We start from the raw sequence: 27,514 nt of genomic DNA, 5'->3' as shown, positions 1-27,514 counted from the left end.
CACATGACCAGCTCCCTTAACAGATCTCACATGGAAGAACATTAAATCTCCTCTACCGTGGACAGCAGACTGTGAACGAGCTTTTAAGGTCTTAAAGTTTTTCATCTGTCAAGCTCCTATATTGCAGAGTCCAGATTTTTCCAAGGAGTTTCATGTACAAGTGGATGCTTCAGATGTTGGCCTTGGTGCGGTGCTGATGCAAGGCAGTGCTGGTGAGGAGAGGCCAATTCTGTTCCTGAGTAAGAAACTTTTTGAACGGAAGAAGAAATACTTAACCATTGAAAAGGAAACTCTAGGGCCCTCTTCCTCAACTGGCGGACCGCGATCCACGACCGGACCGCCGACCTCCTCTGTCCGGGCCTCCTCTGTCCGGGCCCTCGGCAAATTGTATAAAATAATGAATTATAAAGTGATTTTTACGTTATATATTTTCAATTTTTGGACTATAATCTGCGCATTACCGCGATCGCTTGTTAAAATTATCCGTTGCATTATTTGCGTGCACGAACAGATGTACTGCAGAGGACACAGCAGCGCGACTCTGTGTGTGTATAATGTTTTACGAAATGGGAGACGGGGCATGTCGGCGATAACGATGCGCTGATTGGCTCCTCTGAACTTAAGGTGTGCCCATACATTAGCGTCACGCATTCAAAATGGATGACTGTGTCAGGAAACAGACGCATGCGCGACGCCACAGTGTGCTCACAGCTTCAGCACAAGAGAGCCACACACAGACAATTAGACAAGACAAATCGCGGGACGTTTCGATTGTGTGCAGTTTTGCTCCTGTCTACCCGGGGATCTTTGCAGCAGTTTAACAGCAGAACACCGCAACATGCTAAATGAACATCCCAATGGTGTCCTCAAATAATATTTGCATGCCTCAGACATTGCATTCACCTTTAGTGGAAGAACAGCACTGCACATTCCTGTGCTCCCTTGTGTCAGTATTTAAATGGTTCTTAACTCCTGATATATTTTTCAATGATTTCAGAGGGGGTGTGAAAAGGGGAATTGTACAAATGAAAATAATATTTTTGTTTTCATTTTTAGTATTTATTTTGGTAAAATTAGTATTTTGTTTTGCTTTTGTTAAATTAAGGGAAAAAAGACAACTACTGTTTAACAAAGTTAAAGTCAAAAATGTCTTACTTTTATTATTAAGCAGGCACAACTTAACAAAATAAAAGAGTTCCTCTGCCTCAACACAATACCTCTCATTATTTGCTGTGTACTGGCAAAGTGAATAATTGTTATTTTCATGCACCCCATTATTGGTTGGTTGTGAGGAGTGTTGATTTTTATAAGCTTGGCGTGACCATACTAAATGGGCATATAGCCCTGCTCCCCATGACCACCGTGCATGGGACCGGACCTTGGTCTTATTAAAAAAAAAAAGAAAGTGGACCGACAGCATTTCTAGTTGAGGACCACTGCTCTAGGCATTAAATGGGCTGTCGACTCTCTTCGTTACTATCTCCTTGGAAGAAAATTCAGATTACAGACTGACCATCGCGCTCTGAAGTGGATGCACTCCATGCAACACCAAAATGCCAGGATACTGCGGTGGTGTCTTGCCCTTTAGCCATACCAGTTCACCATTGAGCATTGCCAGGGTAAGAAGAACGTTATTGCTGATTATTTGTCGAGGTTGTCGGAACCTGGCGGAGAGGGGGTGAGCAATGTCATGATGAACTCGGTGGTGGCCTCGGCCATCCATTATGGCATTGTCTGCTGGTCAGGCAGCATCTCAGCCCGGGACAGAAAGAGACTGGAGCGACTGGTCAGGAAGGCCAGTTATGTCCTGGGTTGCTCCCTTGACACTCTGGAGGAGGTGGGCAACAGAAGGATGCTAACTAAGCTAAAAGCTATGATGGCCAGTCCCTCCCACCCCCTCCAGCCCGCCCTGACAGCACTTGGTAGCTCCTTCAGCCAGAGACTGTTACACCTGCGGTGCAAGAAGGAGAGATACCGACGATCGTTCCTACCGACTGCTGTCAGGCTGATGAATAAAAAATAACAATCATAATAATAATAATAATTAAATGATGTGAAGGAAAATTGTAAATAGTACTGCGATTTATCCATTTTGTGTTCATATTGCATTTAATTGAAAGATGTTTGTTGTTTTTTTCTCTTTCTTCTTTCTACATACATTCTTGCTGCTGGAGGCTGTAAATTTCCCCAGTGTGGGACGAATACAGGATATCTTATCTTATCTTATCTTATGATGAAAGACATATTAAAAATTCTGGGGGGGTTTTGTGTATTTTGGATGGAAGAAAGGCGCACATTTCTTTCCATCCAAAACTGTTGTTGTGTGATACTTAATGCACCTTGTAGAACACTAATAGTTTCAGATAAGGTAATTGCAACCACCTGGGAATGGCCAATTGTTGCTTGAACCTGATTGGCCTGAAGTTCAAGTGAACTCCCTTTATAAGAGGAATGAGGAAGTCACTGCGCCGGACAATTTGGAGAACAGTGCTATATGTGGGCTGGTCAACTGTCACTCCTGAAAATAAAGAATCTCCTTCCTGAATCCTGGCTGAATTGCCTTTTTATTCTTTTTTTTCACCTGGCCTGCAGTTTCGCTGCATAACAGATATATAGATAGATATTAGTGATGGGTCCATGAGGCCTCATGAGGCGTGTCGACACACTGACACACTGTGTTGATACTGTGCTGATACTGTGTCACTGACCACTGCCACCTGCTGGACCTTCAAGATCCCTGCAGCCAACCCACTTAACAGACTGAACTGACTGATATATTGTTTTGTATAATGAACATATAAAATATACAATTCGGTAATAAATTGGCAAAAGGTGAAGGTAAGATATAAAAAAAGGAAAAGAAAATAGTCATCATCGCAAATATGTGTTCAAAGGAGTAGAAAGAAGCAAAAAACCTACCCCGAGTCCTACCCCTTCTTATATATGAATTGATCATTTTTCTAAATAGGAAAGAAAGTCTAAATATCAACAAATGCTTTTACCCTTATGTATGCTGTACTAATACATTTTTACAACATTAGGTTTGTATATACAGTACATACTCTTTAGAGCACATGTATATGTCGATTTTCTCATATTCATAATGGATGCTACATTTCATTAATATATTAAAAAATCTCATCAATGTATTTCTGATGTATTGCTATATTTCATGAGTGTATCGAATTTATCAGCTTAATTCTGATTTGTGTAGTTGTCTTGTACTACTCTCGAATTCATTTTTAATCTCAGCAAGAGAGTTCCTCATTTTACTGGTCCGTTTCAGAATCATTCCACAGATTTACACCTATTACAGATACACTCCTTTGTGTGATGTTCGTTCGTGTTTTGGATTTTTTTGTATTGATTAGTACCCCCTAAATTATGACAACTTTCTCGAATTTTAAAAAGCTTCTGGATCTTTTGGCAAAGGTTATTATTGTGTGCTTTGTACATTAATTGGGCGATTTTGAAGTCAATCAGGTCATGAGATTTCATTGTTTAATTTGATAAACAGTGGATTTGTGGGTTCCGTCTATTTGGAGCCAGTGATTGTTCCGATTGCTTTGTATTGTAGTTTTAAAACATTGTTTTACTGGCATTTCCCCATATTCCCACACAATAGGTCAAATATGGAAGTAATAAAAGTATAAGGTGTACAAGGATCTCTTATTCAGCACATCCTTAGTTTTTGGGAGGATCCCTATGGTTTGGGATATTTTTCTTTTATTATCTATTATGTAGCTGCCAGCACGGTTTTGCATCTACAACTGTTCCAAGACATTTTCATAAGGTCATTCATCGATTTGATGATGAAGTGTATACAATATCATTCACATCCATGCATTCATTTTGCAACATTCAATGTGTTCAAATAATGTGAAGATCATTTGAATGAGGATGCTTGTGGGCTTTTATTTCACAAATTTGTATTGAGAAAAATAAGATGCTCCAATGTTTTAAACTTCAGCCTGTTACGTCTTTTGCAAGCGATTTCTCCTGCTGTGGAGAACACACGCTCACAAGCACTCCTTTGCGAGGTGGGAGAGGTTTGGGAAAGAAGTGTGTTGGTCCTTCCAGTACAGCTGCTTCCTGGAACCTTGATTGTCAAACATGGAGTGGAGAGTCAACCAATAATAATTACTGATTGTCAATTAAATCATCAACATAGCAACCGTGAAAAGATGAGTGAATGTTTGTATACCTGGCGTAATACTGGGTGTATCGCGAACTTCATTCTCATGCTTGGCCCGATAATGCTTCTTTTGGTGTATGACAATTCGACTTGGCAAATTCGACATTTCACCTGTAATAAAATGTGAATAAGAAGTAACTAAGAGTTACCTTGAAATGTATTCGGATTTGAATGGTACAACAAATGTCAATAATCTGAGAGGCACTCGGCGAGTGCCGCTCGCCGAGAGGCTCTCGGCGACAGAAGGCGATTTGAATAAATAAATAAATAATACCTTATTCTCCAGGACATCAAAATGGTCCCACACGGCGAATGATTTGCGTCTCTGCTCCATAATCGGCAAGGAAGGCAAGGCACGAACACGAAGTCTTCACTGACACGAACTTCGACAAGCGAGCGTGAGTGAGGTCTGGCTTGTTTCAGCAGGTGGCATTGTGTCGCCAAACCCACTTCCTTATAAACACTGTGCGGCGGGCTTTTGCTGCGTCAACGCCCTCTGCACTGAGTCGACGCCCCCTGGACTAAGTGGCGCAGCCTGTACTGTGCCAAGCAGCCGATGCGGTCTAAACTGCACCGGTGCAGTTCACGTGTCAATTAGCAGCCTGGACTGTGTCAACACAGTCGATGTGTCAATTATCAGCCTGGACTGTGTCAGCGCAGCCGGTGTGTCAATTAGAAGCCTGGACTGTGTCAACGCAGCCGGTGTGTCAATTGGAAGCCTGGAGTGTGTCAATGCAGTTCACGTGTCAATCACGTGACGTAATGAAGCAGCACATGCATCGACACGTGGTTTGCTCTGTGAGCCCGGCGCATGTGTCAATGCATCGGTGTCGCTGGACCCATCACTAATAGATATTTAATTTACATTGAGCAGATGAGCAGAGTATGTTTTTTCAAGATATTCAGTGGGCACGATCACAGCATTAGAAAAAAGATACAAGGGCACAATTTTTCATAATTTTGAAGCCTCCTTTTATATACTGTACTTTTTGGTTTGTTTGTTGAAATCATTCAGATTTGGCAAGGTAGTTGACATCATTCTTCTCTCTGGTCTGTCAAATTTACCCATTTATATTTGCTTTCCAGGGTACAAGAACTTTCCCAAAACACGTACCCAGCCTTTTTCACTCAAAGGTGAAAAATACTTTCGCATCAGTCAAGAGTGAAGAATCTCCGGTCCTTGAGGGCCCTGATCTTTCATGTTTTAGATGTTTCCCTCCTCTAACACACCTAATTCAAATAAATGATCAGGATTGTTTTCAGGCTTCTGCAAAGCTTGCTGATAAGCTGATCCCTTGAAGCAGGTGTGTGGGAGGAGGGAAACATCTAAAACATGCTTCATAGGTGCCCTCAAGGATCGGAGTTTGGGACCCTTGCTATAAAGGCTTGCTGACATTTTATTTATATTTTTCACTACCTACACAAAATGTTTGACCGTGTAATAAGACTTTAAACTTTAAAACATCCTATTCAACCTTGACAATTAATTTGGCAGGACCATGTAAAAGCATAGTACTTCTTGATTTCATACTACTTCAGGGTTAATGTTTAAGTACAAACACACATTCCTAGATACAAAATGTACCCCCGCCCACACACATACACAGTTTGCATACACAAATCATGCAATATCATTGTGTGTTACTTGTAGGCAATGAGCAGGAACAGTAAAGAGTACACTGCAGTGTTTGGATTTCAGTACACAGAGATGAAATGTAGTAGCTCACAGTGATTCTTTCCCATTGCTCTTCAACCCATCGTCCCCTTTCCTCCTATCTGTACTTCCCATTTACAGCCTCTCGACTTAACTTGCTACCGTCCTTCAATGTTTTCCCCTCCCTTCCTCTCCCGCTTAAGGACCAGACCAGAGTTCCGAACTTCCAAAGCCGTGGAAGATGAAAAGGGAACAGCTAAGAAGCTTTCTCTGTGTCACTTTCTCTTTTCCTGCACTAGCAATATTTATGTTTTTGTTAGTTCATGACGATGTGTTAAGGTTAAGCAGTACTTTTGTGGTTTGATTTTTTGGGGAATATAACAGTGGCTGTGAGAGTCCTTTTCATATTCAGACATTTGTTATTGGATCATCCTAGATTGCTAAGCAGAAAGGCAGAATGTTAGAGATGATAATGAAGGATGGGAAGAAAAGAGGTTCAGAATCTGCTGTCTGAACTGCAGAGGCGTATGTAGAGATCAGGTACTTGAGATTCCAACATTGAAGGCTTCCGATTTGTTTATTTATTTACCTGTAGTCCACTCTTGGACTACGGCTGAAAAGTCCGGTCTTGCTTTACTGCATGGTAAGGAAGGCTCATGGTAAGGAAGGCTCATGGTAAGGAAGGCTCTTTCAAAGGACAATGAAGGTGGCTCAGAAGATTGTGGGGCCTCCCCACACAGACATTTTCAACAAAAGATGCAGACAAAAGGGCTCTCTGCATCAAGGCCTCAGCCAATCTCGCACACACCCTCTTTCATCCCCTCCCCTTATGCTGGAGGCTACAGAACATCCATAGCAATACCACCAGGCTGAGGAACAGCTTTTCTTCCCGCAAATTGTTACACTGTTAAACTCAAGACACTGCTCTGTAGCACTGACATCAGACCCTAGCTGAATGACTCTTCATCCCCGCATGTTGAACACGTTATACTTGAACACTGTGTTCTCTTTTTCACAAAATGGCCTTGTAAATATCATTTACATTTCAAGTCTCTTGGATATTCATTCAGCTGCATCCACACCTTTGCTGCATTGCATCTTTGCACACGTTCAAACAGTGAAAAGGCATCTCATTGTGGCTTTGTCATATTTATTTTATCTTATTTTGTGGTTCTATAAGTCTTTGGACTCACCGGGCTAATCTGGGATCTTCGGCTATCATCGTGTGTGCCAAATCATTTGGAAATGTATGTTGGTAAATAATATTCCTTGAATCCTTGCTTTGTCATTCAGTGCACGATTCAGCCTTGAGGCGTACATTCACTGTTCACGTATCGAGCAATGGTACTTTCACAGACCGTAGTACACAGTCATTTGCAAAAGTGGTATACATGTACGAACATTACTGCACTGCCAATGTGAGTCCTCTTTCTTTTACATTGCGGAGTTGACCAAATATTGGAAAATAGGAAGGACAAGATTCAAAGCAAACAGCAGCTCAGTTCACAGCGCAAGCGCTTGTGATTTGCTAGTTGTCGTGATTCCTGCTCAACCTTCTACCGTTCACCTATAGCTGTAGCAGTCCACCTCCTGTGTTGACTTCTTTCTGGTTTCAGTCTTGCCGCTCTTGTGAATATCCATGTGACTCTTCGGGTTCAGCTACTGGACAGATCTTTTGGTCGAGACCTGTGTCTTGTTGGAAGGCTGCAGACTTATTTATCATCCATTTTATGCGTTGGTTGTCCTTGCTTTAGTTACATTTCTTTTAAATCTTCGAATCTGTGTCTTTTCACGTCACTCAACAGGAGGCACGTTCAATATAACTGGTTGCCAGCCAATCGCTGGGCACACATAGTCGAACAACCCTCCGTGCTCACACTCACACCTAGGGACAATTGAAAGTGTTCCATTAACCTGCCACGCATGTTAATCCAATAACCCCAAAATTGACCCTTTCATAGAATGTTAGGATGGCTGGTCTAAAAAAACTGCAAGGATTCCACTGAAGAAATATTAGCACACAATACTTTGTGTTATTACTGTCAAGAAAATAAATATACTAAGTAATCCTCCGATGAGTGAAATGAAATCCTATTTCTAGCCATGGTCTTGTCTCAGGGCAAATTAAGCTCAGTGGTTCCTATTTTAAGCTGATCACAGCCACAGGTAATCGCTACAAAAGACCCAAAGCAGACAAAAAGAGCAAGGATGGAGTTAATTTGGCCAAATGTGCCAAACATGTGTTTTGTGTTTTTTGTCAAAGCATCACAAAGTGCTGCAAAGGTGCCTGCTGGAAGAGTTAGTAAGTTAGTGCAATATCAAGACACCTGAAGACACCTGTCAAAACACAAAATATCACATGCAAACCACGGTTCAATATTATATGTTTGGCTGATGTCTTTTCTTATAAATATCATCGTATCTGTTGGAAATGGTATGCTACATTAATCCCTAATTTTTAAAAAATGGCATGCAAACACTTCCACAATAGCAGCATCTTGCCAACCAGGATCATGCTTGCAGTGAGACTGAGGAGGAAACGAAGACGAAGCACAACCCTTAACTCCAGATTTGGCAGGTAGGAATCAGTGAATGTCAAGGAAATAAACAGCAGGACTTTACCTAGTTCTTGAACAAATGTATAAAAATGAAGGGAACACTCACAAACTAGTAGAGCTGACTGGTTTATAAACCTTTCAATGTTATTTAAAATAACATTGAAAACCACTCGACTGAGTGTAAATAGTATGACGTAAAGAATACAGAGAATAATTTTGTTTACATATTTATGAAAATAAAATGACATGAATTATCCATCCATCCATCGATTTTCCGAACCGCTTGATCCTCACTAGGGTCACAGGGGGTGCTGGAGCCTATTCCAGCCGTCTTCGGGCAGTAGGCGGGGACACCCTGAATCAGTTGCCAGCCAATCGCAGTGACATGAATTAAATTTATTATTATTATTAGTTATTTCATGAATGTTTAGGCCAGCAGAGAAGGCCTTGCTGGCCCTGAGGGTCCGCCACTGCATGACTCCCTGATAAACACAGTTCGGATTTAAAGCCTTCACCAAGAAGCAAATGAACTCATGAGATCAATTGAAGAAACTTTAGAGAAGAGAGGGAGGGGAGCGTGTTTAAATCAAATCCTTTTGACTCGTGGAGAGTGGAGAATGCCTGACTAATTACTCTGTGATGGGTGCACATAGACTCTCCAGCAGTCAGTGATGTGCCTCTCAGGAAGGATTGGGGCCGGGGGAGGCTGCTTTAGAATGTTGAAGTGTAAAGTAGATCATGTTGCGTCTGCACAGTTGCTTTGCTGACATGAGAATTAACTGTAAGATCACAAAGCATTGAATTCTGAAATAAAGTCAAAGTCATTTTGAAAAACTACTTTCTACCTCTTCTCGGTGGCTGACAACCGAATCAATTCATAATAATCATTCTGTTCTGAAGGTATGAGTGCCTTTGGGGTATTTTACGGTAGAAAAGATGACACATCAGTTGAGACCCAAATCAACCCATTTTATAACATCAGTCTCATAGTTTCCTTCTATCTCCTACTGTGATTCTTTGCCTATCAGCTAATTAGAGTGATCAAGTGTCACTGACGGCCAACACCATTTTACAGCCTGCTGCTCAATGACTCATTCATTCAAAGCATATCAAAAAAGCACAATGACACACCAATCTATTTTTTTACAATTGTAAATGTTGCCTTTTTTTTTACTTAGATTGGTTCCTGCTTGTATTATAAGAGATTTGGGCAAGGTGTGAGCATGTGACATGTCGCCCCCACCATCAGGTAAGTTTTGTCAGTATACGGGGTAAGATATCACACAGTGTTTTGCAACAAAAAAACACAGTGACCGTTTTCATTCTGAGGTGTGACAAAATGTCTTAATCTCTCCTCTAACAAGTCAACTCGTATCACTGCTAGACCTTTTATCCGCAAAGAGCGAGAGAGAATTAATATTTTAATAATTTTTTAAACTATGGACCACTATACAAAATGGTTAATTCAGTCATTTCAGATCACTATGTACTATTTTCTTCTCAGACAGGACACACCCCCTGACCATATGCAGGTGTAAGTTGAGGGGTTTGTGTTTTTTTTGAATGGATGGCTCATACTTTACGAAACGGCAAAAGGAGAGATATATTCCTTTTGCTCGCAGCTTTATCAAAAAGGACGTCTGCAACGCAGCACGATCGAGAACACACTCTTCTCTACAACAAAAACACTTCCTGCTTTCCTTTTCTTGAGCCAATCAGACGCTATCAACATAAAAACATTTTAATCAGAATCAGAATCAGAATCATCTTTATTGGCCAAGTATGTAGAACACACAAGGAATTTGTCTCCGGTATAACACGCTGCACTAGTATCATCATAAACAAGAAAATCATTGAACCATTTTAGAGTATACCAGTAGTTTTGTAGTACCATTTTGTGGTGCAAGAAGAGTGACTATGTCAGTGACTGTTTAAGGAGTTAATGGCTAGAGGGAAGAAGCTGTTTAATTGTCTACTGGATTTGGTGCGCAGGGATCTGTAGCGTCTGCCTGAGGGGAGTGGCTGAAAAAGGTGGTGGGCAGGGTGCGGGGGATCCAGGAGGATTTTCCGTGCCCTTGTCTTGATTCTTGCAGTGTGCAAGTCCTCAAGAGTGGGTAGGGCGGTGCCAACGATTTTTTCTGCCGTCCTGACTGTCCGTTGAAGTCGGATTTTGTCCTTTTTTGTGGCGGCCCCAAACCAAACCGTGATGGAAGAACACAGGATTGATTCGATGACTGCCGTGTAGAACTGTCGTAGCACCTCCTGTGGCAAGCCATGCTTCCTCAGCAGCCTCAGGAAGTACATCCGCTGCCGGGCCCTTTTCAGGATGGAGATGGTGTTGACTTCCCACTTTATGTCCTGGGAGACTGTGATTCCCAGGAACTTGAAGGTCTCGACGGTTGACACAGCGCAGTTGGATAGTGTGAGGGGCAACTGAGGAGAAGAATGTTTCCTGAAGTCCACGATCATCTCTACAGTCTTGAGCGTGTTCAGCCCGAGGTTGTGTCGGCCGCACCAGAGCTCCAGCTGCTCCACTTGTTGGCGGTACGCAGACTCGTCGCCGTCTTTGATGAGACCGATGACCGTGGTGTCGTCTGCGAACTTTATGAGTTTGACAGCTGGATCTGTTGAGGTGCAATCGTTTGTGTAGAGAGAGAAGAGCAGTGGCGAGAAGACACATCCCTGTGGGGCTCCAGTGCTGGTGGTGCATATTGATGATGTTGTTGCTCCCAGTCTCACCTGTTGTGTCCGTCCCGTCAGGAAGCTGAGGATCCACTGGCAGATCGCAGGGGACACACCGAGGTGGAGTAGTTTGGGGGTGAGGAGTTCCGGGATGATGGTGTTGAACGCAGAGCTGAAATCCACAAACAGAATCCTTGCGTAGGTCCCTGTGCTGTCGAGGTGCTTGAGGATGTAGTGCAGACCTATGTTGACTGCGTCTTCCACAGACCTGTTTGCCCGGTAGGCAAACTGGAGAGGGTCCAGCAGGGGTCCAGTGACGTTCTTTAGGTGGTTCAGCACAAGGCGTTCAAAGGACTTCATGACCACAGACGTCAGGGCGACAGGCCTATAGTCGTTCAGTTCCGATGTTGCCGATTTCTTGGGAACTGGGATGATGGTAGACTGTTTGAAGCAGGATGGGACCTCACACAGCTCCAGGGATCTGTTGAAGATCAGTGTGAAGACCGGAGCCAGCTGGTCAGCGCAGACTTTCAGGCAGGAGGGGGACACTTTGTCGGGCCCCGGAGCTTTCTTGATCTTTTGCTGCTTGAAGAGCCGTCTCACGTCCTGTTCGTGGATCTGTAGTGGAGAAAAAGAGGGTGGGGGGGTAGGTAGAGTGGTTTCTGGTAGAGGTGGGTGTGTGTGGGAAATGGGGGTGGCCTTTTCAAATCGGCAGAAAAACATGTTTAGTTCATTAGCAAGACCGTTATTGTTCACTGTTTGGGGGGATGGCATTCTATAGTTAGTGATTGCTTTCAGGCCATTCCATACAGATGCAGAGTCGTTAGCAGAGAACTGGTTTTTCAGCCTCTCTGCATAGCTTCTCTTTGCAATGTTAATTTCCTTTGTCAATTGGTTTCGGGCATGTTTGTACAGTGCCCGATCTCCACTTCTAAATGCGGCCTCTTTCTCTTTCCTGAGTTGCCTGAGTTTGGGAGTAAACCATGGCTTGTTGTTGTTGAAAGAGCGGAATGACTTCGTTGGTACACACATGTCCTCACAGAAACTGATGTATGATGTTACAGTGTCTGTGTATTCATCCAGTGTGCCCGTTGAAGTTTCAAAGACGCCTCAATCAGTGCAGTCTAAGCATTCTTGTAGAGCTAGCTTTGCTTCATCTGTCCATTTTTTCACAGTCTTAACAACCGGTTTAACACATTTGAGTTTCTGTCTGTATGTAGGTATTAAGTGGATTAAATTGTGGTCAGAAAGACCCAATGCTGCACGGGCGACCGATCGGTATGCATTTTTGATTGTTGTATAGCAGTGGTCTAGAATGTTGCCTTATCTGGTGAAACAGTCGATGTGCTGCTTATATCTGGGAAGTTCACGGTTAAGATGTGCTCTATTAAAATCGCCCAAAATGATCAGGGGTGACTCTGGGTATTTTAGCTCGAGTTTGTTTACTTGTTCGGCTAGCGTTTGTATCGCCGTGTTAGCGTTAGCTTGTGGCGCAATGTAAACACCGACTAGTAAAAAGGAGGTGAACTCACGTGGCGAGTAGAATGGCTTGCAGTTTAAAGACAGCGACTCCAGGTCCGGGCTGCAGTGTGCGTCGAGCTTCGTGACATCAGTGCACCATTCTTCGTTGATATAGAAGCAAATCCCACCACCTTTCGATTTCCCTGATAGCTCCGTGTCGCGGTCGGCTCGGAGAAGGCGGAAGCCGGGTAGATGTAGCGCGGGATCTGGATGGCGGTCACTGAGCCAGGTTTCAGTGAAGCAGAGCGCAGCAGAACGTGCAAATGTTTTGTTGGTCTTTGTGAGGAGAAGAAGTTCATCCATCTTGTTTGGCAGAGATCGTAGATTAGCAAGATGGATCGATGGGAGCGGGGTTCGAAATCCACGCTGCCGGAGCTTGACGAGCACGCCGGCTCGCTTCCCCCTCCGGCGGCGTTTCCATGCTGCGTACAGCGCAGCCGCTCCGCTCGCGATTAGCTCCGAAAAACCTTGTGGATTTTCGTGTACTGGTGAAAAAAGACCGAGCGTAGACTCCCCAATGCGCAGCAACTTTTCCCTCGTGTAAGTAAGCCGCTCAGGGTCGCCAAAAACAAACGAAAATGACAAAAACAGGGATAATACTAGGGAGCGTGTGACAGAGGCTGCCATACCTGTCGGCGCCTGATGACGAGGAGGCAAAGGTTTTTTAAGCAATTATTAAACAATAGAATATAATTTAGGGAACCTTAACATTAAAGAATATGATGCTCAAAAATAAAATCTGAATAACTAATAATATAACATTAACTTACACAGGTAAACTCGTCCTCTACTTTTTAGTGGCGCCCTCTGGTGGAGAAGACAACGAACCCTGCTTCACATCTTTTCTTGGAATACTAATAATAATAATACATTTTATTTATAAGCGCCTTTCAAGACACCAAAGGACACTTTACAATAACAAAAAACACAAAACAATACGGGTTGGGCAGCGGCAGCCAAACGCGCCAGCGTTCACTCAACCCGGGCTGGGATAATAAGTTCATTTTTGTCTGGCCTACGGGTCTGTTGTTTGGACTCGAGATAGACTGTCATCTGCGAGGGGACTCCTCTGTGACGTTTTGTTCACCTTCATCACATACAAGAGCTGCACACACAGGTATGTGCTACAAAACAACCAGCGTTCGAGCTGCGTGTAAATGGAGCTGGGGCATTGCTTCAGGAATGGATCCAGTCAAGTGTGCGGTCTTCAGTGTTGTATTTTGAATACAACAATGTGAATACGCTGCAGTTCTATCAGCTCTTCAAATCTAATGGTCATATGACATACTCTAGAACAAAAAAAAACAAAACAAAAAATAATCAATAAAAACGTATTCAGCCTTTTATTATTAATCCAGAAATACCAGGCTGCAAATATCAATAATACTGATTCTGGTACAGCAGTAACACTAGACATGATGTGAAACAAGCCCTCTGACGGATATTGCAGAGGATTCCAGTAACAAGGTCACTATCTGTCTTTGGAGCTCTGAGAAATGCATGAATAATTAATTAAGGCGTATATCACTTCAATTGAATTATTGTGTATGTATGCATGTGTGCATGTGCGTGCTGAATATTAATTTTCCACAAAGGAACATGTTCCCGCTCATACAAAACATTCTGCTGGTTTCAGTGTTGCAAGGCAGAGAGGACGACCCCAGTGCAGGAGCCAAAGCCCACCCGGTAACCATCTCTTTCGCAGTGACCTGGACAGAGAAAAATCCATGTACGGTACATGATGAAGCTGCATCATCATCTACTCCATGTTCAGCTGCAATAAAGGCTCGGTTATTATCATGTCCTACATACAGTATAGGGAATGGATCATGAATTCAAAATACATTAACTAATTTATGTGGGTTTAATTAAGGGTTCATTAAAGACTTCTCGATCTCAGAACAGGCTATGGGTGACCAAACCAAATTCGACTTTTATTTTAAACAACATGCTGGTGTAACCCGGATTATGGCATGAGGCAATGGGGAGTGGACATAACCAAAATCTATACTGACTAAAAGATTAGCGTCGTTAAAAAATTGCTTAATTAAACAGAATTGAATATTGCCGTGGCCCGAGCGAATCAGGGCACAAAATACTAGTGGGGTGTCAGCGAATGAGAGGTGCAGTTTTTCACCTTTGTGACGTCACGAACGTGCGGCGCAACCTATCTCGGTCTCTTTTTCTGACGGGACTGAACGCGAGCGGACGTATTCTTCGCCGTTGTGAGGAAGTGTTTCGGGAGAAAGAGAGTCATTCTACGCAGTCAGTGAGTGTGCTCAGAGGCTTGAGCGTGTTATGCGCATTTCGTTTAAAATCACTTGTTGCTAAAACATAGTCACTTTCCTTAGACCTCGAGTACTGCACACCTGGCTAACGTAGCTGTTAGCATTACGTACCGCCGGGATTTCGCCGACCGTATAACATCGTCGGGAGTATCGTTCAACATTCTTCTGGTGAGAGTACATAAATGTTAATAACGTCTCACAGTACTTGGAATTAAGTAGTTAATATTAATTACTGTAGTTATTTTATTGTCGGCGCTCGTGTGCTCTCGGCCCTATTAAGCCGGGTCTTTTGTGGAGTTCTAATTGAGGACAGCGCTGGGATTAGCGTGCCTTCAGTGGAGTGGATTCCATTACGGTGCCCTGACGTCCAGAAGTGCTGGAAAAGGGGGTACAGTGGTGGTGGCGAGCCAACCAAAGAACATACAATATATTACATTTGATAAATTTTAATTTATTTTATTTGTGTTGGTGATGTTTAGAAGAATTTATTTTGTACGACAGGAGTTGACAAGAACAATTTGTGTTTAGTTATTTCATTCAGATTGAAAGAAAAAAAAAGGGAACTCACACCGGTGTTGAGAAAGGTGATCAATTATTTTGCTTGAGGGAAAGGTCAACTAAGAGGTTGAGACTAAATTTGATTTATTTACTTTCTTTTTTCCACTGTGGTTGTTGTGATGAGACTAAATTTGATTTATTTACTTTCTTTTTTCCACTGTGGTTGTTGTGATAATTTTGTTGTCCTGTGTCTGTTTGATATAAAAGTTATTTTTACAACTGTTGTCTTGTTTCTTTGCCCATGCCACCCCCTCAATTGTGACATCATTGGCTCCAGTGAACCGAACCTAGTGTCCCCTTACTGGTCCAAGTAGAAACCCGTTGTCTGCCCATAGTGTTTTATCATCTCCAGCAATTATAAAACAAACGTAGCCCTTGTTACACGTGTGTCCATTTAGTTGTTGTTTCTTAAGCAGTAGGCTGATTTTTACTACTAACCTGTAATGGTGACTTCATCTCCATCCTGGAGGAAGGTTCTGGTTTCTCCACCACAAAGGTCAATGCTCTTGGATCCCCTCCATGATAGTTCCAGCATGGAACCGAAACTCTTTGGATCCTTTTGAGAGACAGATGATGCACACGTGCTGTATATGAAATGGATACCACAAATGTGCTTCAAAAGCAAACGCTGATCTACAATTGTACAATGCCAATAGGACACTATCCATTTATTCTTTCTATCCCACGTCTTCTCTTTAAACCCCACTGAGCGGTGAAGGTTTGAGAGTGTTTGCAAAAATAGTGAATGTTGATGTCTTGTCAGGGTTCGTTTAGGTCGCAATCAGTCGCAAAGACATTCGTCGACACTTTAAATGATCACAATTTTTTCTTGTCGCCAGGAAATTTTGAACCTGAACATGTTTCAACGCTGAGTGAGATAGGAGCTACAGGATCATGGCTGAGTTATTTCAGATTTAGATTTTATTTATGAAAGAATAAGCTCTTCAAAAGGTACCTGGTCCATTCGTGAAAGCAAAAAAAAAAAAATCTTGAACAATTATTTCCATTTGAATGATACCAGTTGTCAATAATTCAATTGGTCATTTATCAAATTATATGAAAATGACCCATATGTGTGTGAGTGTGTGTGCGTGCTCCAAACAGATTTTTAAACTGCTGATACAGATTATCCATAGGTCTGATCAGCTGATAACGTTAGGAATACCAATCACGTGGATTCGGTGTAAAATGTCCACTTTTCGAGCTACGACTACACAACTTGATAAATCAGTTGGGGGGGGTTTTCCCCCAATGAATTGACTAATAAGATTATATAAAAACATTGGTTATTGTGTATGCTTTCTTATTCAAAAACTGGACATTGTAGAAAAAGCAACAAAAAACTAATTGTAGAACTTAAGACAGAAAAGGTTTAGCCTCACAGAGTGACTAATATTCAATATACTGTTACGGAATGCACAGGTATATTTAGGAAATGTATAGTTTATAGTGTGCCGTCAGACACTCACAGGTCCACTAATGGTACCAGAAGCCAGCAGGTCTCCAGGTCTGATGTTGCAGCCATTAATCGTGTGATGAGCGAGCTGCTGCTTCATTGTCCAGTACATGTACTGAAGACATGGAAGAGAGAAGCAGTGAAGTCAAAGCACAAGTAGCAGACGCTCTTGACTGCCTGCAGTTCATGACACTGAAATCAGCACTATCATGATGTATGTGTGTGAAGTGTAGCATCTGACAGAACTGTAATGGAATGCAAGAGACAGACCAAGTTTAGGCAATGGTTTGTGAAAGATAAAATAATTTATTACTTTTTGATTATTAAATACTCAATGTATTTGTTATTACTGTACTCATTTAAATTTTGACAGAAAATGAGGAAGGGTTTGTCATGTGCCACTTGTAACTGTTTAATATTTAAAGTTAGATACAGTTTATTACCTTGAAATTTGAACTGCAGATGTTAGAAGATTCTTTCATTAGCTGCCCTAAAGGAGAATAAAATCATAACACAAAATAAACCTACCAGTCACAATATGCACAATTCAATGACATACAATACATTTTCGATACCATAAACCTTCGCTTTAATAATGCTCAATTTTGATTGAGACAATTAGAAAAATAGTAAATGAACAATATGTTATCTTATGTTTGCAATTTGCAGTGGGGTGGCTTTACACTCCATCATATACTGTACACACTAATAATTTACTTACCTCATTTAGCTACATGAGATTCAACACATTAGACAACTCTGCACTACTGTACTCTAGGATGCACTGCCAAATCTTTTATACCGCCCGATGCACCCTCGAGGACCTGTACACCGCAAGAACCAAAACAAGGGCATGGAAAATGCTAACCCCCCCCAACACACACACACAGAGCAGCACCACTTCTTCCAATTACTGGTACTCCACTCAGGTAGGTGCTCTCGAATCATGCGCACTAAAATCAGCAGACATTTAAAACTCATTCAGTACCAGCCAATTCTAGACCCCATTTTTTTTTTTACCCTAAGTCTCGGAAAAATTTAAAGTACCGGTATCTGGGGTTGAACGTGTGGAGTGTGAAAAGACATAGATATGTCTTTGGGAGTGAATGAGTTGGCTTTTTCATTCTCGCCATTAACTCCCTAAACAGGTTACTCAAATCTACAGTGTCATTTTGCATGTGGGACAGTATTACCACACTGATCATTGTAGCTCCAGCTCTGTACATACTTGAACAATTGTTGTTGATCAATGTACCACAGTACTAGACTCTTCAAAGGGCTTTATACATAATTGCACAGTTAAAGTTGTATCACAATGACTACTACTGGTCACTTAAGAATGGTGCAACGATTATTTGCACCAATTGCACAGTGGTTTTGGTATTGTATGTTCTGCACTACTTTATCTCTGCTCAATGCCTCTTCATATTGTCACACGACTGTCATTGGGTGGTACCACTGCACAATGGTACGCTTACATTACGGAAAGTCTTTCAATATTTATATGCCATGTCCTAGTTTATTGTAGTTGCTTGTTATTTCAATACTAGTGTAGCTTATAGTACCGGAGACAAATTCCTTGTGTGTTTTACATACTCGGCCAATAAAGATGATTCCGATTCTGATTCTTCTAAACTTGAGTCAGTTTACTGACTTAAGTTTAGATTCACACATACCACATTTGAAACATGCTTTGTTTCTTCCATACCTTTTAGTGATACAAATAGATTGATGTTGAACGTGTATGCATCTTCATGTTGGAGGTAGGGGAGCGGCTGTGGATCCTGTAAAAAGGATTTTGGGTGGGGGAGGGTATGGGGAATGCACAGAAACTTAATTACATGTCATGCATAAATATATAGCATCCTCGTCTCGAAAGGCGATGGTCGACGCGTAGGGGGGGATTAGGTCCTGTACTGGACGCATGAGCGCGAGTGGCTGAAGAGCATAAATATCGTCATTCTATTAAATAATGAAATAAATGCCGGTACACCGCAATGAAAACATCCAAACTGCACTGAAATGTCACATCGTCCATCCATTCATTCATGTTCAACACCGCATATCCTGAAGGTCGCGGAGGTTGCTGGAGCCTGTCCCAGCTGACTTTTGGGCAAAAGGCGCATTACCCTTTGAACTGGCCGCCAAGCCAGTCACAGGGCATAGAGTATATAGGGACAGACAATTAGGTAAAGCACCCCTGCTGCAGGTTGACCTATGAAATCAAGTCACATTTTAAAAGGAGTTTGACATTCTTGAGGCTGGATGTACAGGTAGAATGCAGATCCAATTTGGAACTAAAGCCTCTATCAGGTATTTTTTAACTGCCCATTCACTTTCACGTTTCAAGAGACATGTCCAAATACCGCTGTGCGAGCACTCACTGAACATATGGAAAATCGCAGATGTGCATTTTATGAATATAATTGTCACTTGAACCATCAAGCAACATGATGTCTTTTTTACCAGCTTAACGATGCATCTTACTCTTCACTCGTGTATGTATTTCAGAAAAAGTGAGCACGTTTCCATTTTTTCCCACTGATATTGTTTCATTGATCATATTTCATGAGGTAGTTGTATGTTTTTTCCCTGTTAACTTTTATCAACAGCTGTTAGTTGTCAGAAACCGCCTGATTGATCGGTGCAAGTTTTGAATCCCGCTTGTCTCCAATGTCCTATGAAGTTCCACGGGGTTCAGTTTTAGAACCGCTGCTCTTTTCTTTGGACTCTACATTCATAGACAGTGCAGTTGCGCTCAAGCATAAAAACTGGCATATCCTGATTTTCATGCTGATGCAAGCCCCGATGTGCTCGTTTGGGAATTTGGTTCTTCTCTCTCACCATGCTGGGTGTTTGGCATACTGAAGGCATTTCCTTTGAGAAGTGTCCGGTGCACCTAAAAATGTGGTTCTTGAAAGTAGACTAATCGTTACGCCTGCTGGAACCTCATCGAACTAATGGCGCAGGGAGTATAATGCAATTTTGGTGAACGCGAGTGCAGGCAGACATGCTCTAAGTTCTGTGGACATGTATGATGAATGTCATCGTATACATCATAATAACAACATCGAACATTCAGAAACATTGTAGAAATTAAGTGAACGCATTATCATTATAGTTTCTCAATCACTCCCCTGGCCGTGGCACAGCTATTACACACGGGCATGACCCATTAGGGTGGAAGGCAGTTTTCAAGTGCCCAATTTACAGTGGTAATCTGTCATCGCGTGATCAAATTTACATCATTTGTCCATAGAGGTCTGCTTGCAGTTGCTTACAAACATACTGTACTTTGCATACTTGGACCTCCTGCATGGACTCCAGAAAATCCGTTTCTGTTTGGGCCATACCAAGGACAGTGTGACTGTCATACATTGAATTTAAAGGCGCTTCTTCGGTTGGCTGCAAAGCAAATTGGACGTTTTCATGGCCACAATGGCACAAAAAAAAGCTGCATGCATTTACGAAAATACCAACACTTGATGAGGCCCGTACATTTGCACAGTTATTCCTCACAATGCGCCAAATTTACACTGGCTATGAATATTGAGCCTGTAGTGTTTGCATCTATGGTCATGACCTGAATGGGATTGGGCTCCGCAAAGGGTAACAAGGCCTCCATTGGGACCACCCAAGGTGAGATGGTTGTTCCGAAGTTCTTCCCCAGGAATGGACCCAAAGGAACATACTCCCAAGCTTGGATGTCCCGAGCTGAAAGAGATGAAACATGAGCATAAGTGTTGATAGTCTTTTGTCCCTACACCCAGAATGTTGTGTTCTTCCGACTGCTGTTGTATGTAAATCGCATGACAGTGTGGTGATAAATAGAAAGTGTGTGCACATAGACCTGTCATGTGTGAGCCACCATGCCTGCCTGATGTGGGCGACCCATAAAATAAAAGGGGTGACTTTGATTTACGTGTCCGATGTTTGCGTACACACACAGGCACTACAGTTTCATTCAACACCTCTAAAAGCTTTGCAAATACAGATCGAGTGAACTTTACTGCCTTATCATACAGGGGAGTGAGTCTGCTTATTAATTTCCATCCATCTGTTTTCTGATCTGTTTATCCTCAAAAGGGTTGGGACTGCTGGAGCCTTGCTCAGCTGTCTTTGGGCAGCATGAAGGGCACACCCTGAATTGGTTGCCAACCAATCCCAGGACACACATAGACGAACAACCATTCGCACTCACACTCACACCTAGGGACAATTTAGAATTAACGTGCCATTTGTGTTTTTAGAATGTGGGAGGAAACCAAAGTGCCCAGAGAAAACCCACACAGGCATGGGGAAAACATGGGGAGAACAGCAAAATCATAATTCCGTAGAGACGTGGAACATGAATTGATGAGAGTTGACTTTACCATTTATTCTTCATCTTTATTGTTTTACTTGATGTTAACTGTTTTGTTAAGCGCTTTGTTACAGCTGCCGCTGTTGTGAAAGCGCTATATAAATCACCATGTATTGTATTGTATGTCAATCTGACTAAATATGAAGGGACTGCATTAATCTATAATGCAGGAGTAAAGGAAGGTACAAGTGGTGCTTTTAAGTTAAATGTCACTGCAAATTAATGTTGTCCATTTGGACGGTCTTGCTTATACACTCTCTCTCTCTCTCTTTTCTCCCTGCCTTTCAATTTTTTTCCATGACAGCCTGCATTACACTTAAAATTAATCAATTGTTGACAACCTGCATTTCACTTAAAATGAATAAATTGTGACTTTTATTACATCTAAATAGGGGCTGTAAAATACATTTCATAATTGCCTGTTTATGTTTTAAAATGGCTAAATTGTTTATATGGACAAATGAAGGTCAATTTTAAAGCTAATTGCAATTTCATGCACCCTGTAACCTGATAAAATTATAAGCTGTCCACTGCAGTAACCACTGTCTCTAAAAGGGTTAACGTTGGACAAGTGATGATTGAACAGATGTTCCTACCACTCCAGTCGTTCATGAGTACCATGCCAAAGATGTGTTCATGGGCTTTCTCAATGGGGATTGGCTCCCCCAGCAAATTGCCCCCTCCAACAAAGAACGCCTACACACAGCATAAAACACATATATCTTAAAAGACATCAAAAGAAATTTCAATGAACCTGGTGTTAACATATTCATTCATCTTCCTAACCGCTTGATCCTCACTAGGGTCGCGGGGGGTGCTGGAGCCTATCTCAGGTGTCTCCGGGCAGTAGGCGGGGGACACCCTGAATCGGTTGCCAGCCAATCGCAGGGCACACAGAGACGAACAACCATTTGCACTCACACTCACACCTGGGGACAATTTAGAGCGTTCAATCAGCCTGCCATGCATATTTTTGGAATGTGGGAGGAAACCGGAGCACCCGTAGAAAACCCACGCAGGCCCGGGGAGAACATGCAAACTCCACACAGGGAGGCCGGAGCTGGAATCGAACCCGGTACCTCTGCACTGTGAAGCCGACGTGCTAACCACTGGACTACCGGGCCGCCCCGGTGTTAACATATTTTCTTTCAAAATAGATTGACAAGCATGCACGTGATAAGCTGAGAGAGAGCTATAATCACCATTTCCAACTCGATGTCCAATTGCTTTGATGGGCCAAAGACAGGAGGTTTTGCTGAAACAAAGGAAGGAAACATTGGTGTAATGTGCATTTATGATTACTTTTACTTAATGTTCTGTGTTTTAAAACATTTCTCCTTTGGATAATGTACTGCAATGTGTACCAATTCCAATGAAGTGGGGACATTGTGTAAAACAAATAAAAAACAAAACAAAACAGAATATTGTGTATTTATTTATATTTAACTTGATGTCATCACTGCATTGGATTTGAATCTGTATAATTTTCTCATGCTAATAACATAATTGCCCGATTCATTTTTTTTTTTTTTTTTTTGCCAAAGTCAGATTTTTGCAGGAAATCTTAAATCTGTTTATTGGAGATTTTTGCAACATCGGCATTAGACTATGGAGAGTCAATTCCAGAAAAAATCTGACTGGCCAAAAAAAAATAAAAAAAAATTAGTCAGGCAGTTATGTTAGCCATCCATCCATTTTAGAATCCTTTTTTCCTCACGAGGGTCATGGGTATGCTGGAGCCTCTCCCAGCAGTCTTTGGGAACAAACAACCATTCACTTTCAGGCACAATTGAGAGGGACAATTTAGAGCATTCAAGAAACCTTCCATACATGTTTTTGGAATGTGGAAGGAAAACGGAGTACCCAGAGAAAATCCACGCAGGCACGGGGAGAACATGCAAACGCCACACAGGAAGGCCGGAACCGAGAATTTGAACCCATGACCTCTACACTGTGAGAGGTGGATGTGCTAACCAGTCCACCACCCTGCTGCCCATTTATTTTATTAATGTGATAATTTAATCATATAATACCACTTGAAGGCTTTTTTTCTCAAAATAAATTCAATCCAAATATGTGACTGCACAAATGTACAATGTTGGACATTAATGTGTAAGTGCTTCATTCACCAGAACATTTGGTCAACATCCAACAGGGGAGTCAGCATAATGAATTTCAAGTTGTGCCACTGTGAACTTACTTTGATCGGGTCTCATCTGGCCCACGGGCCGACGAATAGGGGTACCAGAAACAACCACTGATGATGCTCTACCATGATATCCCACGGGAAGCCTCAACCTGCACAAAATAAAAGGCCAAGTAAGAGATCAAGTTGTTCTAACATTTTTTTTTTATATCAGCATGGTGCAGCATGGTGCACCCTGAACTGGTTGCCAGCCAATCGCAGGGCACACAGAGACAAACAACAATTTGCGCTCACAATCACACCTATGGACAATTTAGAGTGTTCAATCAGCCTGCCGTGCGAGTTTTTGGAATGTAGGAGGAAACCAGAGTACCCGGAGAAAACCCACGCAGGCACGGGGAGGACATGCAAATTCCACACAGGGAGGCAGGAGCTGGAATCGAATCCTGCACCTCTGCACCGTAAGGCGGTCCAGCTAACCAGTCGACCACCTTGCTGCCCATTTGAGGGACATTGCTTCTAAAATGCGAAAAGGAATGGTTACACAGCACACTACTGTGCTAGAATATGAGCATCATCTGCATCAATAAAATAATGTTCAACTGTTCCTCTACAGTGCATATCAGTGATGCAAAGAGTGCCGGGCAGTTGGTTTCACACACTCCTCTCTCTCCACCAGCAATTGCCTGCAGATGTTGTGTTGATATTAGTTTACCAGTTTGGCATGAGAGCATTTTCTTTTCCCCGAAACATGGTGCCAACGTTAGTTGCATGATCCCTGGATGAATAGAAGTCGGTGTAATCACCTGTATTGAAAGACACACACATAAAAATATTTCAAACGATGACACAAAGTCAAAGAAATCACCTGTAACATGTACTTATGAAGAGGCTATAAAATGTAACATTTAAAGCACAAATTTTCTTTGTTATTTTTACGTGTGTAAACCGGATGGGAATAGTCCTTTCCTGTCACATTAGAATGAAACACTGCAACCTAATACTAAGAGTGTTCATGCATGAGCTCCTCATAACATCTTTAACGGCCTTGTCACTTTGGCAGCTCTGTCATTACACAGTAATTATCATCATCATCATCATGTTTGATCTAAGGTCTGGTCCTTTGGCTCATGACATGTTAGATCTACACACTTTTTGCCATCTGGTTACTAATATTCACCTTTAATCTCATCAACATCTCTTTGGATGATAAATTTCCGTAGAAAGAATGACAGGTAACTGTGATTGGACACATTTTATTAGGACAACTAGGAAGTGTCGTAAATTATGAAAAATCAATAATTCACAAAGACAATTTCTCATTCCTCCAAATAGAACATTTTTTTGTGTGTGTGACAGTGTTAGTTTTGTGTATTTGAGTTTGGACTGACCGATATCTGCGGGAAGATGCATTTTGGCTGCGCTCTGTGGGACAAAAGCTCTGCAGACACAAAAGAAAAACTAGTGAGAGGAAAACCAGAGTGGAATAAAATGAGCAAAAACAAAGTAATATTTTCAAATTTGTAGGCAACACAAATGACAAAAAAAAACAAATTAATGCATGTGAAAGGATTACACTTGAAACGTCTCTTTGCATATACTGTGCGAGACAAAGAGGGGACAGGAAATGTCGATTAAGCAGCCACAAGTGTAGTCAGGAAAATTCCAAAATACAAAATGTTACGGAAAACTGTTGCTAATGAGAGTATGCAAAGAAAAAATAAATAAAACTGATAAAAACAGTGAAGCCACATACAGGGTACTCAAAGTGACCAGTAAAAACAACAAATATCCAATTCAACAAACTGGTTGATGCAGACCTGACAGGGACAAAATGAAAACTGGAGATTAAATACACTATGATCAATCACGAGACAGCCATTTGGGCAAAAAACAAGTTGAAGGAAAAAGCTGATGGCATGTAGAAGGCAAGCAAATGAACAAGTGGCACAAGACAGGCACAAATAGAAGCTCAACAAAGGAGTGTCCTGAAACTAAATCGGGTCGACCTTAAAATCAGCATTACCAATGAGTTTTTTTCTATTTAATTAAAAATGTTCTGATAAAATAATTCAAGAATCTACAAACAATAATTTATAACAAGGTATCATGACATCACAGTTGCTCAGGGCTCAGGTAACGACCAATCACGGCTCACGTTTTTCTTGGTTTGGTCATGTGACATTTGCAAACTGAGCCATGATTGGTCATTGCTGTGCAACCGTGACGTAATTTTCAGTCGACAGCAAGTGTCAAAATGGCTGGTGGATGAAAACGGATGGGTTTTGCTGCCTAATTCATATTCCTCAAATGCAATATTGATCAGAAAACAGTTTTTAGTCTAGTGGGCACGAAGGGAACATGTTATTGTCAAGAAAATTTTGGAGCGGACTCCTCCCTGCTTGATGGACACGCTGAATTGTTTAGGAGTCGATTTTACTACTACAAATACACTCACCTACTGCGGAGAGTGCAGTCATCTCTTAGAGTGCTCTCATTGGCTGAGAGCAAAAACTGCAAAGTTCTTCTGGTCTCCTTCCATGCTTCATATCCCAGACCCATAAAAGCATTTAATGTAGGCTGACATATGGAACACAATATCATAGAAATGGGAACACACAACATTATGTAAAGGCATCTATGACTGGACAAGTCGTATGTATCATTGATTAATGTCACGGTGTTTAATAAATATTCTGCGTTTATGAGCCTTACAACAATTGTGAAGTGGAACCCATGCCGAGGTTTTAGAACGGATTAAAGAAAGATTATGATGCAACTGCGGTACCTTGTAAACACAGCAGCACGTGTAAGTCTGCCCTATGTCAAACTCTATAGGATAGCACTGGTAATTATACGTACTCGTTCCCAACTCAACATTGTTTTTGAAAAATGTGGATCACGTCATTGTTAAACTTTTTAAAGTAAGAGTAATACTGATTCAACTTGACACCAGAAATCCTCTGGCAAATCCGAGAGCCTTATTGAGGAATATACGATCTCTCACAATGCAAAACAGCTACACTACCTGTTGAAAGACATCCTGATGTTTGGCCATCACGGGTCCTTGAAACAGTGAGAGTATCACACTCAGGTCCAGAATCTGGTCTCCAATGGCGACCCCAATGCGACGTTTGGGCTGAGGACATCAGAGTTTTCTAATTATTATTAATTATTATTATTATTGATTCCTTGAGGGTTCATTCTCACATTTTAGCATGCTTCTCCAACTACAAGTAATCAGGCAAGAAAGAAAATACTGTGATGAAAACCATACCTGGTCCTTTCTTGTTAAATGACAGTTCACAGAACAAAAACAAAAACACTTACATTGTCCAATGTGGAGAATACGCCATACGGTAGGTTGTGGAAAGAGAAATCAGATGCTGGATCTACGTTCACAAAAGACATTTTCTCTCCAGAGGTCGTGTTCCAAGGTAAACCTAAGTGAGTTTTTGAGTGGACAACATCTGTGAGAGTTTGCAGATGTTGCAGCCTTTGGACAGACCCGCCTGCGACGGCACATCCAATCACAGGCAGTCAATAGGATCCACCCTAACTTTGGGAACTCAGAAGTTAATTTAAACCAGTTTGGGGATGACTAAGCACTTCTTCCCATTCACATTCAAGTAAAATATGTCAAGATAAATATATAATGTAAATGTTGTGCATGAATAATTTTCCACTATGTTTAAGTGTAAATTAAAATACACGTCCATGTGTTTAATGCATTGTTGTGGTTGAAAGAGAAAGAAGCTATTTTATGTTTACTTATTTGTTTTCAAATGCGTTTGATTTTAATGATGGTTAGATGGAAAATATTAAAGTTAAAGATAACGTTGCAACAGCAGTCGGCTGCTATGCAATCTCCTCGTCCTGAATTGTAACGTTGACTTCCAAAAGCATTTCACTTCCTCGTTGCTGCTGACGTATGAGTCATGCGTCATTGTAGTGCATACCTTACGCAAAGTTGCTTTGAGCACAATATGGTACGCCGGCATTGCCACCATATTTGATGTGGCGGAGCGAAGCAACAGGTGAGAATGGCTCATTCATTTGCTTCTTGGAGATGTGTATTTTCAGACTGACAAAG

The 27,514-nt window shown here is 41.8% G+C and overlaps 1 protein-coding gene across 2 annotated transcripts; it reads right to left on the bottom strand.

The window, feature by feature from the left end:
* Positions 1 to 13,934: 13,934 nt before the first annotated feature.
* On the bottom strand, positions 13,935 to 27,343 carry fah (fumarylacetoacetate hydrolase (fumarylacetoacetase)). 2 transcript variants are annotated; one of them, XM_052063980.1, is made up of 14 exons: positions 26,752 to 27,343; positions 26,450 to 26,651; positions 25,880 to 26,001; positions 24,813 to 24,862; positions 24,137 to 24,227; positions 23,476 to 23,573; positions 22,478 to 22,530; positions 21,872 to 21,971; positions 20,496 to 20,626; positions 18,621 to 18,696; positions 17,356 to 17,402; positions 16,926 to 17,027; positions 15,895 to 16,012; positions 13,935 to 14,319 (listed from the first exon to the last, which is right to left on the bottom strand). In XM_052063980.1, exons 2-14 carry the CDS (start codon positions 26,477 to 26,479, stop codon positions 14,243 to 14,245), a joined length of 1,095 nt encoding a protein of 364 aa, XP_051919940.1. In that variant the 5' UTR covers positions 26,480 to 26,651; positions 26,752 to 27,343; the 3' UTR covers positions 13,935 to 14,242. The 2 variants fall into 2 exon arrangements, with proteins under 2 accessions (XP_051919940.1, XP_051919939.1); XM_052063979.1 differs by having other exon boundaries at positions 26,450 to 26,560.
* Between the last annotated feature and the right edge of the window lie 171 nt (positions 27,344 to 27,514).

This window comes from Hippocampus zosterae, chromosome 4 (genome assembly GCF_025434085.1).
Source record: "Hippocampus zosterae strain Florida chromosome 4, ASM2543408v3, whole genome shotgun sequence".
NCBI lineage: Eukaryota > Metazoa > Chordata > Actinopteri > Syngnathiformes > Syngnathidae > Hippocampus > Hippocampus zosterae.
This window is presented reverse-complemented; position numbering and strand designations above follow the sequence as displayed.

Excerpts from the sequence above, each read along its gene's own strand:
- fah (XM_052063979.1), bottom strand. The coding sequence starts at position 26,832 with ATGTCTTTTGTGAACGTAGATCCAGCATCTGATTTCTCTTTCCACAAC. Across the intron at positions 20,627-21,871 it reads ACTCATGAACGACTGGAGTG|CTCGGGACATCCAAGCTTGG; the intron begins GTAGGAACATCT and ends CATCTCTTTCAG. Across the intron at positions 16,013-16,925 it reads CTGGTACCATTAGTGGACCT|GATCCAAAGAGTTTCGGTTC; the intron begins GTGAGTGTCTGA and ends GTCTCTCAAAAG.